This window comes from Rhinoraja longicauda, chromosome 8, assembly GCF_053455715.1.
Source record: "Rhinoraja longicauda isolate Sanriku21f chromosome 8, sRhiLon1.1, whole genome shotgun sequence".
Classification (NCBI taxonomy): Eukaryota; Metazoa; Chordata; class Chondrichthyes; order Rajiformes; family Arhynchobatidae; genus Rhinoraja; species Rhinoraja longicauda.
The window spans coordinates 35,604,634-35,618,009 of record NC_135960.1 but is presented as its reverse complement, the minus strand read 5'-3'; the positions used below and the strand labels follow the sequence as shown (position 1 = coordinate 35,618,009).

Genomic DNA, 13,376 nt, shown 5'->3' with positions numbered 1-13,376 from the left:
CAATTTCTCCATCATATACCAGCCTTACTGCTTAATTTGATTCTCTCTTGTTCTGGATGAAGTTGTACTGATTTTTTTGTTCCTTGACCCACTTGTTCCTCCTTGATCTCGCTGTACATCTAACCTCTAGTGTATGAAAATTTGACTGTGAAGGACGCTGGGTTTAAAACAGGAAGCACGCTGGCACTTTTTTCTGGCACAACTCCTACAGAGACACAGGTAAGCAAGGTTCGGACTGTTTCCAAAATTTAATGGCAGAAGCTTTAAAACTTAAAGTGCTAAACAAATATTCTTATTTGTACATTAGCTGGCTCTAGTTCTTAAATACAATTTATTAATGCTGTGCCCAGGCTTTCTCCAAGATAATGACGTTAAGCTATGGTGTTGAGAGCTTTGAGCTTTGTTGAAAGAAACATTGGCATTGAGGTTTGAAGAAGACATAAGCTGAAAAAAATCACTAAAACATCAGTAACATCTTTTTTGTCAGATAAGATCTGTAAACTCAGCTGTTGGACGAAAGTAAAATAAGTTGTTCTTTAATGCCTAAACTCGGAAACATGTGTATGATGGTTTCCATTTCTGGAGGAGATTGCTGTTTCCCATAGTTACAAGTTCAGTATAATGAATTGAGAATGCCAACTCAGTTCAGCAAGATTTTTGCAACAAGCAGGAGATTTACTTTTATCAGATTGGATCACACCCCCATGGAAACATTAACTAGTTTGCTTCGTCACTGCTTCGAGGATAGTGTTCACACAACTTCACAAGTTATAGTAGAAGTGGACCATTCAGTCCATTGAGTCTACTCTGCCATTCAATCATGGCTGATCTCTGCCTCCTAATCCCATTTTCCTGCCTTCTCCCCATAACCCTTGACACCTGTTCAAATCAAGAATTTGTCTATCTCTGCCATTGACGTCCTCCACAGCCCTCTGTGACAATGACTTCCACAGATTAACCACCCTTTGACTAAAGAAGTTCTTCCTTACCTCCTTTCTAAAAGAGCACGCTTTAATTCTGAGGCTAAGACCTCTGGTTTTAGACTCTGCTACCAGTGGAAACATCCTGTCCAGATCCACTCTAGGCCTTTCATTGTGGTGTGTCCAAGCATCTTCCTGAAGGAACCTGCTACCTGCACTCACTGTCCATGTTCCCATTTCCCCTGAAGTTAGGATCCAGGATGGGTGATATCTTGGGCTTGGATGCCCAACAGCTGAGTAATTTGGCTCCTAACAGCCTCAAGTGATGTAATAGGTGATGCAGTGCCCGTGAAGCTCCTCTGGAAACCACTGACAGCAATACCCAACTGCTCTTCTCATACACCCTAAAAAAGTTGCCATCTATCATTCAGAAACATTTAAATTTATTAACAACAAAAATTTTAAGAATTTAAAAATATAACTAACCCCAAACAGTTTAAAAATGTCTAAATCAGCAAAACTTGGCAGATAGGTTTGGTGCTCCTGCATTGGCCTGAGAAACTTAGCTGATGTTTATGCTGAGGAATGTTAGCAGTTTTAGTCCATTGATTTAGGCTGTCTGATTTTATTGTTTCAATTAGTCTAATTGAAATAATTATTGTTCAAATTATTCATGGAATTTCTTCTTAACCCAATGCAGTATTACTTGCACCAGTTAGATAGTCTGTGATGAAATGCAAAATTGATTCAAAATACTACATTGCTTTTTGGTGAAAGGTATAGCCAATTCCAGGCATTTTGTGGCTTTGCATATTAGTTTGTTCTGCTAGATTATTCAGATTTTCCTAATCTTTTTCAAATTCTGATAATTCCTGCAAGGATTCTTTGAATCATTCATTTTGATTGATTATTTCTCCTTCTTTCCCACCTCCACCCCCTTGTTTAGCTGTTCTTGTATTTCACTATTGGGGACCGACTTCACTTAAGCCCTGAGATGGAGATTGTGGCAGAACAGAGGATCTCAGTGCGAGAGGTAAACAGCCAGAGTACACCAGATATTTTTCAACACCTTTTATCGCAGTTTTCTTGATGACCTTTGGTGCAATCATATAGTTCTATGAAAGGTAAATTCGACCCGAGTAGTAAATCATGTATGTAAACTTGTTTATGTCAAACCTCTATTAAATGACTTTAAATTATTGACATATACTGGAATTAAATAAAATCTTTAATTAGTGTAGTGTCCAAGCATTTGGTGAAAGGTCACGTCCAAAGCAGATCCCAGCAGGTGAAGTAGGTCATTATTCCATGTGAACAATCACTTTTCAGTTAGACCAAACCTATCTGTATATTAATTCTATTTACCCACCGTGGTTCCATATCCCTCAGCTGGGGTAGAAAGAAGTTTTTCACAACTGAAGCATATTCTGTCTGACAGACGGCATAGTTTAACACCAGATAATTTGAAAAAAATGCTAGTAATTATGTGCAACTAGGCAACTTTGGTCATTTAATGTAATATACCTTTATATTATCATTTTTAACCATATTTTGGTGGTGGAAATACTTGCCTTTTTATGTCAATAAATGTCTTTTTCATGCCCTTTTTGTAATTTTATTATGCCTATTTGTCTGCCTATTTCAGATTTTTTTAGTGCTTAAACATCCTGGCTCTAGTCATGATACCCCTCCACATGGCATGTCATTGGAAAGCTGCATCAATTACATAATTAAATATCTGTGCCATGGAGAATAATAGCTAGAAAAATATACCATTAATCTCCTATGTGGGACCTTATTAAAGGCTTTCTGAAAGTCCAGGTACACTACATCCACTGGCTCTCCCTTGTCCATTTTCCTAGTTACATCCTCAGATTATTGTGATGGTTTCCATTTCCAGGCTTGATGGCCAATTGTTGCAGTTACAAGATAGCAACAATGAATAGAGCATACCCATTCACCCTGTGCAGCCACCAAGCAGGAGGGGATTTTCATTCCACTGGTCTGGGATGAGCCCCATGACGTGATTTAAGCATTTTGCTTAACCACCCATTTTTTGGCATCAATAAAAACAAATGCACAACAGATCAGGGTTGCAATCAAACAGAAATTGTTTTCTTGAATGTAAAGCAGCCTGTTAGTTTTGTGAAATTCCTTCAGTTAGTGTTTCAGGACCCCCACCCCCACGGGTCTTTCATATGGCCCTGCTGCCCTAAAGACTCATTTATAATCTCACTCGTTTGTATCAAATGACTTCAGGATGTTATCTTTCTTTTCATTATGAACTGCTCTGACTTTAAAACTGCCCACATGTGCAGTTGCACATTGCAGTTGCACTGCCCACATGTGCAGTGCAAAAACTCCTTGTCTTTCTACTGTCTTGAAATGCATCTTGCTTTCCTTACATTCAACCATTCATGGCTGGCATCTGACTTCTGCCTGCCCATTTCAAGGAATCTCACCTTTTAAAAATGTTGCTCCTATCAGGTGCTTTCTTGTCACTTGTATCTGTGGTCAGTCCTTATAACATCTTCTTGGCTGCTATATTCTTTTTAATTACAGTTCTGTGACATACCTTTGAATAGTTCTATATGTTTACTATTAACAAATGTTGTTATTGTTTCAAATGACCTTTTATTCCAATAAAGACTCTTATCTCTCTTATTCCAGTGCTTGCAGCTGATGTTAGAGAAAGCTGGATTGTCAGGTATTTAAGTGCTCCAATATCCCATTCAACAAAATTTCATTGCCTAATAATTATTTTCATTTTTCATAAAGAACTGAAAATGGAAAGTAAAAATATTTTGTAATGAAAATGCAGGGATGAGGAATTAACTTGATCCAACAGGTTTTAATGTCACATTCAGTAGATGCCCATGTTTCACAATTTCACAAACTCATTTCTACATCTTAAATACAGTAATTTTTAATTAATCCCTTCCATTGAACCCCATCTATACTTCATGCTGCCTTAGCAAGACCACCAGCATAATCAAGGACCAGTCTCACCCCGGTCATTCCCTCTTCTCCCCTCTCCCATCAGGCAAGTGTGTTTGAAAACACACACAGTGCCCTCCATAGTGTTTGGGACAAAGACCCATCATTTATTTATTTGACTCGGTACTCCACAATTTTAGATTTATAATAGAAAAAAAATCACATGTGGTTAATGTGAACATTGTCAGATTTTAATAAAAGCCATTTTTTTACATTTTGGTTTCACCATGTAGAAATTACAGCTATGTTTATACATCATCCCCCCCCCATTTCAAGGCATCATAATATTTGGGACACATGGCTTCACAGGTGTTTGTAATTGCTCAGGTGTGTTTAAATGCCTCCTTAATGCAGGTATAAGAGAGCTCTCAGCACCTAGTCTTTCCTCCAGTTTTTCCATCACCTTTGGAAAATGTTATTGCTGTTTATCAACATGAGGACCAAAGTTATGCCAATGAAAGTCAAAGAAGCCATTATGAGACGGAGAAACAAGAATAAAACTGTTAGAGACATCAGCCAAACCTTAGGCTTACCAAAATCATCTATTCGGAGCATCATTAAGAAGAGAGGACTGGTGAGCTTACCAATCGCAAAGGGACTCGCAGGCCAAGGAAAACCTCCACAGCTGATGACAGAAGAATTCCCTCTATAATAAAGAAAAATCCCCAAACACCTGTCCGACAGATCAGAAAGACTCTTCAGGAGTCAAGTGTGGATTTGTCAATAACCACTGTCCGCAGAAGACCTCATGAACAGAAATACAGAGGCTACACTGCAAGATGCAAATCACTGGTTAGCCGCAAAAGTAGGATGGCCAGGTTACAGTTTGCCAAGAGGTACTTAAAAGAGCAACCACAGTTTCCGGAAAAAGGTCTTGTGGACAGATGAGACAAAGATTACCTGTCTCCAAGCAACAAAGGAGTTTTTCAAAGCTAAAAAATGGTAAATTCTTGAGTGATCAAATGTCAATCACACCATCTGATCCCAAATGAGCATGCCTTTTAAATGCTGAAGAGAAAACTGAAGGGGACTAGCCCCCAAAACAAGCATAAACTAAAGATGGCTGCAATACAGGCCTGGCAGAGCATCACCGGAGAAGACACCCAGCAACTGGTGATGTCCATGAATCGCAGACTTCAAGCAGCCATTGCATGCAAAGGATATGTAACAAACTATTAAACATGACTACTTTCATTTACATGACATTGCTGTGTCCCAAACATTATGGTGCCCTGAAACGGGGGGACGATGTATAAACACAGCTGTAATTTCTACATGGTGAAATCAAAATGTATAAAAATGGCTTTTATTAAAATCTGACAAGTTTGGCTGATCTACGAATGCGTGTATTCCACAGGCAAGCGGCCTGGGGTGTCATTGTTTAAGTCTATTCCATTCAGTTGATTTAGTTTAATATTCACACTGAAAAATTATAATTGTAATGTAATTATTGTAAAATTACTTCTTTGACTTGCTTTGGATAAATGGGTACAAATATTGATAAATTTATTTACAAAACCTTTATCAGCTTAATTATAAAACAATCAACAATTTATCTGCTATATTCTTCTTGAATTAATAGAATTCAACAAATAAATTAGCAAAATTATTGCATTATCACCAGACAAAATCTAATCAGCACTGAAACTAGGTTTGTAAGGACACCTCAGCATACATAAGTTAAGAAAATGATTCATGTTTATGACATTGGTGTCAGAAAATTATTAAGAGTTTACATGGGTGTCTGTATTATTAATGGGTGTCTGTATTTTTCTTATAGGAGAACATTGGCACTTACGGAAAACTGATTGGTGCTGTGATGCTGGAGAAGTTTTGAAAGATGAGGTAAGCTGATGAGTTGAAGTAGAGATTGAATCCAACCACATAGATGAATGAATGAATATAACTTTATTGTCATTCAAAACTATACACCAGACGAGTGCATATTTGAACGAAATTCCGTTGCAAACTGGCTCACAATGTAACACCAAATAATAAAAATTGATTAAAGGAAAAAAAAAAGTAACTCGCACATAAAATAATGGCGGCAGATCATTGTGAATTCAAGTCTGATGGCTTGGGGGAAGAAGCTATTGCAGAACCTGGCTGTTCTGCTCCGTATGCTGCAGTACCTTTGACCAGAGGGCAGCAGGGTGAACAGTCCATGATGGAGATGGGTGGGATCTTTAATGATATTTTTGGCCTTGGACAAGCAGCGTTTGTGTGCAATATCCTGGATGGAAGAAAGTGAAGTCCCAATGGTTTTCTCAGCCGTCCTCACCACTCTCTGCACGGACTTCCAGTCTGAGGCTTTGCAGTCCCCAGACCAGACAGAGATGCAGTTGGTCAGTACGCTCTCTATGGTGCCTCTGTAGAAAGTGGTGAGGATGGGATGGGGAAGGTGTACTCTTCTCATCCGGTGCAGAAAGTGCAAACGCTGCTGGGCTCGCTTGACTAGAGATGCAGTGTGTAGGGACCAGGTCAGACTGTCTGATCTGCACCCCCAGGAACCTAGTGCTACTGACTACCTCCAACGCGGTGTCACTGATGTGGAGTGGTGTGTGCCTGCGCCGGTTTCTCCTGAAGTCAATGATGATCTCCTTTGTTTTGGCGACATTCAGGACCAGATTGCTCATATACAATAGATATAATAGATACTAACTTATTTACAAAAAGTGTTGTGATAGTAATGTATTACTACATTAATACTTAATACATTAATGTATTGCAGTAATTTGATAGATTTCAAAGTTATCGATATATCTATTCAGTGCAGAAACAGACCCTTGGCTCCACCAAGGTGCAGTACAGAATTCCACAGGAGATCTTTCTTCCCTGTGGCTATCAAACTGTACAACACAATACAATATAATACAATATATCTTTATTGTCATTGTACAGGGGTACAACGAGATTGGGAATGCGCCTTCCATACGATGCAATAATTTAATTAGCTAATCAGTATAAATTTATACAACCCAGTGAAACAAAATTAGAAACAGTTTTAAAACAGTGTAAAGTTCAAGTAGGTCTGTGCCGGTTCACTGTGCGATGTGACCATCCGGCTCAGCAGGACTGGTTCATAGTAGCTATGGCCCTGGGGATGAAGCTGTTCCTGAGTCTGGAGGTGCGGGCGTAGAAGGCCTTGTAGCGTCTGCCCGATGGTAGAATTTCGAACAGACTATTGTAGGGGTGTGAGGAGTCTTTGTGAATGCTGGTGGCTATTTTCGGTTTACGATGGGTTTATCGGAACGTAACCCCATATCTTTATTGTCATTGTACAGGGGTACAACGAGATTGGGAATGCGCCTCCCAAACGATGCAATAAATTAATTAGCTAGTCAGTATTAATTTAAACAACCCAATGAAAAAATGTGAACAGTTTTAAAACAGAATAAAGTGCAAGTAGATCTGTGCCGGTTCACTGTGCGATGTGACCATCCGGCTCAGCAGTACCGGTTCATAGCAGCTATGGCCCTGGGGATGAAGCTGTTCCTGAGTCTGGGGGTGCGGACATAGAAGGCCTTGTATCGTCTGCCCGATGGTAGAAGTTCGAACAGACTGTTGCAGGAGTGTGAGGAGTCTTTGTGAATGCTGGTGGCTTTTCTGAGGCATCGTGTGTTGTAGATGTCCTCCAAGGCTGGTAGCTGTGTTCCGATAGTCTTCTGAGCTGTATGGATTACCCGCTGAAGAGCTCTCTGCCTCCGTGCAGCTGAGGTACCGCACAGGGATGCCATGCGTTAGGATGCTCTCTATGGTGCAGCGGTAGAAGGTCGTCAGCAGCTGTTGGGGCAGACCGGACTTTTTCAGTGTTCTCAGGTAGAACAGTCGTTGCTGCGCCTTCTTGACCAGCGCAGCAGTGTTATTGGACCATGTTAGGTCCAACAAAATGTGAGTGCCCAGAAACTTGAAGCTGGACACTCTCCACATTGTCCCCATTGATAAAGATCGGAGCGTATTCCCCGTTGTGTGATCTACGGAAGTTGATGATCAGCTCCTTGGTCTTGGAGGTGTTTAGGGACGGGTTGTTAACCTAGCACTAGTCCGCCAGGTTCTGCACCTCTCTGTAGTTTGTTTCATCACCGTTGGTGATCAGCCCGATCACCGTTGTGTCGTCTGCAAACTTGAAATGGTGTTGGTGTCGAATGCAGGAACACAGTCGTGTGTGAATAGGGAGTAGAGCAGAGTAGTGTAGAGTCTCCCCCTTCTGTCGTGGGGTAGACTGACTCCCACTCCCCCACCCCTCCCCAATCTTTGCACATCCCCAATCCTTTCCTCTCAACACTTTAATTTCACGTATCTTGTGCTTTAATGACTGATGGCAGATCAATTTCCCTCCTAGGATAAATACATTTCTATTGTATCGTTTTAGCCCATCGAATACCTCTCTATAACTAATCCTATTTACCAGCACATACTCTGTAGCTTTCAAATGCTCCTTGAGATACTTAAATGTAGTGAAAATACCTGCCTCCATCATCTACTCAGCCAGTAATTACCAGAATCTAATCGCCTTCTTTGTGGGAAAATATCTTACTCATTTCCCCTCAACTGCTTGTCCTTTACGATAATTCTATGCCATCTAACTTTTGATACCACTGCTATGGGAAAAACTATGAATTTCACTACTATGAATCCTACCTGTCCCTCTTGTAATTTTGTATACTTCTATCAGATCCCTCCCTTGGCATCCTTGAGTCAAAGGGAAACAAACTGAGCCAATGTAGTCACTCCTCAAAATGAAATGCGCTATCCCAGGCTCCATCTAGATAATTTTCCTCTATCTTTCCTTTAGTGCAATAACCAAACTGTACACAGTACTCAAGCTGTAGCCTAACCATTCTTTCATAAACTTGTTTGATAACTTCCCTGGTGTTGTATTCTATTCTCCAGCTTATTAAGGTAAATATCATATTTGCTGTTTTCATCACCTTATCCCCCACATGCTGCCATCTTTAGTGATCCTTCAACTTGTACACCAAAGTCCCTCTGTTCTTCAATATCTTTAGGGTCCACTATGTTCAGCCCTTGTTGGTCCTCCCAAATTGCCTCACTTCAGCTTTATCTGGATTAAATTCAATTTGTAATTTTTCTCTCCATTTTACCAACTGCTTATAGACAATAGACAATAGGTGCAGGAGTAGGCCATTCGGCCCTTCGAGCCAACACCGCCATTCAATGTGATCATGGCTGATCATTCTCAATCAGTACCCCGTTCCTGCTTTCTCCCCATACCCCCTGACTGCTATCCTTAAGAGCTCTATCTAGCTCTCTCTTGAATGTATTCAGAGAATTGGCCTCCAGTGCCCTCTGAGGCAGAGAATTCCACAGATTCACAACTCTGACTGAAAACGTTTTTCCTCATCTCTGTTCTAAATGGCTTACCCCTTATTCTTAAACTGTGGCCCCTGGTTCTGGACTCCCCCAACATTGGGAACATGTTTCCTGCCTCTAACGTGTCCAACCCCTTAATAATCTTATACGTTTCGATAAGATTCCCTCTCATCCTTCTAAATTCCAGTCTATACAAGCCTAGTCACTCCAGTCTTTCAACATATGACAGTCCCGCCATTCCGGGAATTAACCTAGTAAACCTACGCTGCACGACCTCAATTGCAAGAATATCCTTCCTCAAATTTGGAGACCAAAACTGCACACAGTACTCCAGGTGCGGTCTCACTAGGGCCCTGTACAACTGCAGAAGGACCTCTTTGCTCCTATACTCAACTCCTCTTGTTATGAAGGCCAACATTCCATTGGCTTTCTTGACTGCCTGCTGTACCTGTCCTTAATATCATCCTTCAGTCAACAAATTTCTTCCTCTTCATCAACAACACTTTTCGTGTCATCTGCAAACTTGCTAATCATACTTCCTACATTCATATCATTAATGTGCAACTCTCCACCATCACCCTCTGTCTCCTATTGGCATTCAAAATTGTCAACTTGATCTCACTTTTTTCAACTGCAATGCCCACATCAATGCATTTTCTTACATCATTGAACAATTTAATTAAGTTGGTCAGCTAGGACACCCTCTCACAAAACGATGCTGACTAGCTTTGATTAATCCCTGCCTTTCCATATGTAGATCAATTCTGCTCTTTTTTCCCCAATAACTTCCATATCCCTGCTGTCCTTCTGAATATTGGGGCCACATTTAATGTTCTCCAGTCATTTGGCATCTCATCTGTACTGAGCGAACATTTAAAAATCTCTATCATAGGCCCAGAAGTCTCTTCCTAAGCCTTGCTTACTCGCCATGGATACATCTTAGGATTTGGTGATTTAGTTGCCTTTTTGCCTGCTTAGCAATCTAATATCTTAATCCATCGGGTGGCGCCAGCAATGGCTGCCTCGTCAACAGTCTGTCTGTCCCTTTCTTCATCGTTGTTTTTTAGTATGTTTTTGGTTTTCTTTAGCTTGTTTTATGTGGGGGAGGGAGTTGGGGGAAACTTTTTCCAATCTCTTACCTCGACAGAGATGCGATTTTTTTTTCCGTATCGTATCTCCATCCACACTGCGGCCTAACATCGAGGAATTGGCCGCCTTTGCTGGAGACTGATTTCGAGAGCTCCACCGCAGGGAGCCTACGGGACTTTAACATCGTGGAGCCTGCGATCCCTTTGCCAGGAATCGACCTCTGGACTCCGACTGCGGGTACAACTCCATAAGTTTTAAGATTGTTTTGAATAGGGATAAGTCTGGACCTTGAGGAAACGTACTAAATTGCAGTAAGATAGATTCAATGTTATGAAGCAAGAGCTCGGGAGATTAGATATAGAGTTGTTATTGGGCAAGTTCGAATCTGTCATGTGGGAGCCATTTAAATCCCGTCAGCTAAATGGCACCATATAAAACTATGACTTGTCATCAGGATTTGCTTTTGTAGATCCATCCTTTCCTCTTTCTTACAGATAAATTAATTACTATTACAAGATTTTGGTGTGTTCTAGTCCCAGATGCAGGTTCTCTACACCTCTCTATAGTCAACCTAACTGCTCCCTAATTAAGTGTTAAGCTTAGCAACAAATGAGTAGAGTGCATAAAGCCATTAATTTTCTTCCTCTCAATCAAACTTCCAACTTTGTTTTCGTCTGAAAACTTGTTTGTTCTATCTCCTACATTCAATGAAAAATAAGCCTGGTGTTGAGGCCAGCTTAATGCCACTGCATGTTGAAACTTCTATCAATCATTAAACTTTGCTTCTGAAGCCAATCCAATTATGGATCCAATTTGCTAATTTCCTGTTCGTCCCAGGCACTTTTACATGCTTGATTTTGCAGTTGCTGCTTCTTTTAAAGAGATCGTATGCAAAAATAACAGATCGTGTGAGATCTGAAGTAGTGTGTTTGTGGGGTTTTTAAGACACACAGAGAATGCCTTCTCTGTGTTGCACACAGAGAATGCCTTCTCAGATGAAATACTGGATGGCAACTGAGACCTGTTAGGTTTTGAAACAAGAATCTGTGCTTTCAAGAGGAACAAAAATTGTAGAAAATTGACAAAGAAAAAAAGAGATTTTGTGCAGTAACTTTTTTCCTTGTTGGCAGGAAGCTACATTGGCAGACATGAAGATAACCAATGGAGAGACGCTTGTTATCATGGAAGGGCGACTTCCACCAAAGGTAAATCTCTTGCCTAAATTTGTGAAGAACACATCACAAATTCTACTCTTTTAGCTTTTATAGTAGAAAACTACGAGAGCCAAAACATTTATTTTCTGTTTATTTGCATATAATATGCAAAATAGCCTAAATATTTAAATGGTTCTAAATCAGTGCATTGATACTCATTGTCCTAATGCTTTTCACTTTCTATGTTATTGATTTGTATGTTTTGATTTACAATTTTTGCGTTGGAGTAGTAATACATCTCACTCAGCAGGAGGCTCTAACAAAAGTGATCCACCTTCTGCATACATGCAGAACATTTTGCACTCTGCTTTTTTGTTGCTAAGCATCAGGTTATACAAAACAAAAGGATTCAGCCTGTCCTCCCTATGCTATAGATTTCTCAAATTCTCCTGCTGGCTCCCCATAGCAACATCCTTTGAAAGTTGCTAATCAATTTGCTTTCACTACTTCTTCAGAGAGTCCATTTCACATCATACAATACAATACAATATATCTTTATTGTCATTGTACAGGGGTACAACGAGATTGGGAATGCGCCTCCCAAACGATGCAATAAATTAATTAGCTAGTCAGTATTAATTTAAACAACCCAATGAAAAAATGTGAACAGTTTTAAAACAGAATAAAGTGCAAGTAGATCTGTGCCGGTTCACTGTGCGATGTGACCATCCGGCTCAGCAGGACCGGTTCATAGCAGCTATGGCCCTGGGGATGAAGCTGTTCCTGAGTCTGGGGGTGCGGGCATAGAGGGCCTTGTAGCGTCTGCCCGATGGTAGAAGTTCGAACAGACTGTTGCCGGGGTGTGAGGAGTCTTTGTGAATGCTGGTGGCTTTTCTGAGACATCGTGCGTTGTAGATGCCCTCCAAGACTGGTAGCTGTGTTTCGATAGTCCTCTGAGCTCTATGGACTACCCGCTGAAGAGCTTTCCTCTCTGCCTCCGTGCAGCTGAGATACCACACAGGGATGCCATGCGTTAGGATGCTCTCTATGGTGCAGCGGTAGAAGGTCGTCAGCAGCTGTTGGGGTAGACCAGACTTTTTCAGTGTTCTTAGGTAGAACAGTCGTTGCTGTGCCTTCTTGACCAGCGCAGCAGTGTTATTGGACCATGTTAGGTCCTCCGAAATGTGAGTGCCCAGAAACTTGAAGCTGGACACTCTCTCCACACTGTCCCCGTTGATAAAGATCGGGGCGAATTCCCCGTTGTGTGACCTACGGAAGTTGATGATCAGCTCATTGGTCTTAGTGGTATTTAGGGATAGGTTGTTATCAGAGCACCAGTCCGCCAGGTTCTGCACCTCCGCTCTGTATTTTGTTTCATCACCGTTGGTGATCAGCCCAATCACCGTTGTGTCGTCTGCAAACTTGACAATGGTGTTGGTGTCGAATGCAGGAACACAGTCGTGTGTGAATAGGGTGTAGAGCATGGGGCTCAGAACACAGCCCTGTGGTGTCCCGGTATTCAGGGCGATAGTGGAGGACAGATGCGGGCTCATTCTCACTGCCTGCGGTCGCTCCAGCAGGAAGTCCAGGATCCAGTCGCATAACGACGAGCTGAGGCCTAGCTGGTGGAGTTTGGTGATGAGCTTGGTGGGGATGACCATGTTGAAGGCAGAGCCTGAAAGTATTATCATAATACTTTCTTACATTAAAAATGTCCCGCCTCTTTGGTTCCTTTGCGAATTATCCTAAATGTTTAGTGTTGCTGAAACAATATCGTTATGTACTCCAGCAAAAACAAAATGCTGGAGGAATTTGGCAGGTTAGACAGTATCTGTGGAGGGAAATAGACAGATGACTGTTTGGTATAGAAAGGAACTGCAGA

At 41.1% G+C, this 13,376-nt stretch overlaps 1 protein-coding gene across 2 annotated transcripts in view; it reads left to right on the top strand.

The window, feature by feature from the left end:
* usp40 (ubiquitin specific peptidase 40) overlaps positions 1-13,376 on the top strand; it is a 104,255-nt gene that overhangs the window by 61,945 nt on the left and 28,934 nt on the right. For both annotated transcript variants that reach the window (XM_078403640.1, XM_078403642.1), the window contains 5 exons: positions 131-219; positions 1,867-1,953; positions 3,591-3,627; positions 5,698-5,762; positions 11,471-11,545. In XM_078403640.1, the coding sequence (XP_078259766.1) occupies positions 131-219; positions 1,867-1,953; positions 3,591-3,627; positions 5,698-5,762; positions 11,471-11,545 (353 nt within the window). The remainder of the gene's footprint in view (positions 1-130; positions 220-1,866; positions 1,954-3,590; positions 3,628-5,697; positions 5,763-11,470; positions 11,546-13,376) is intronic.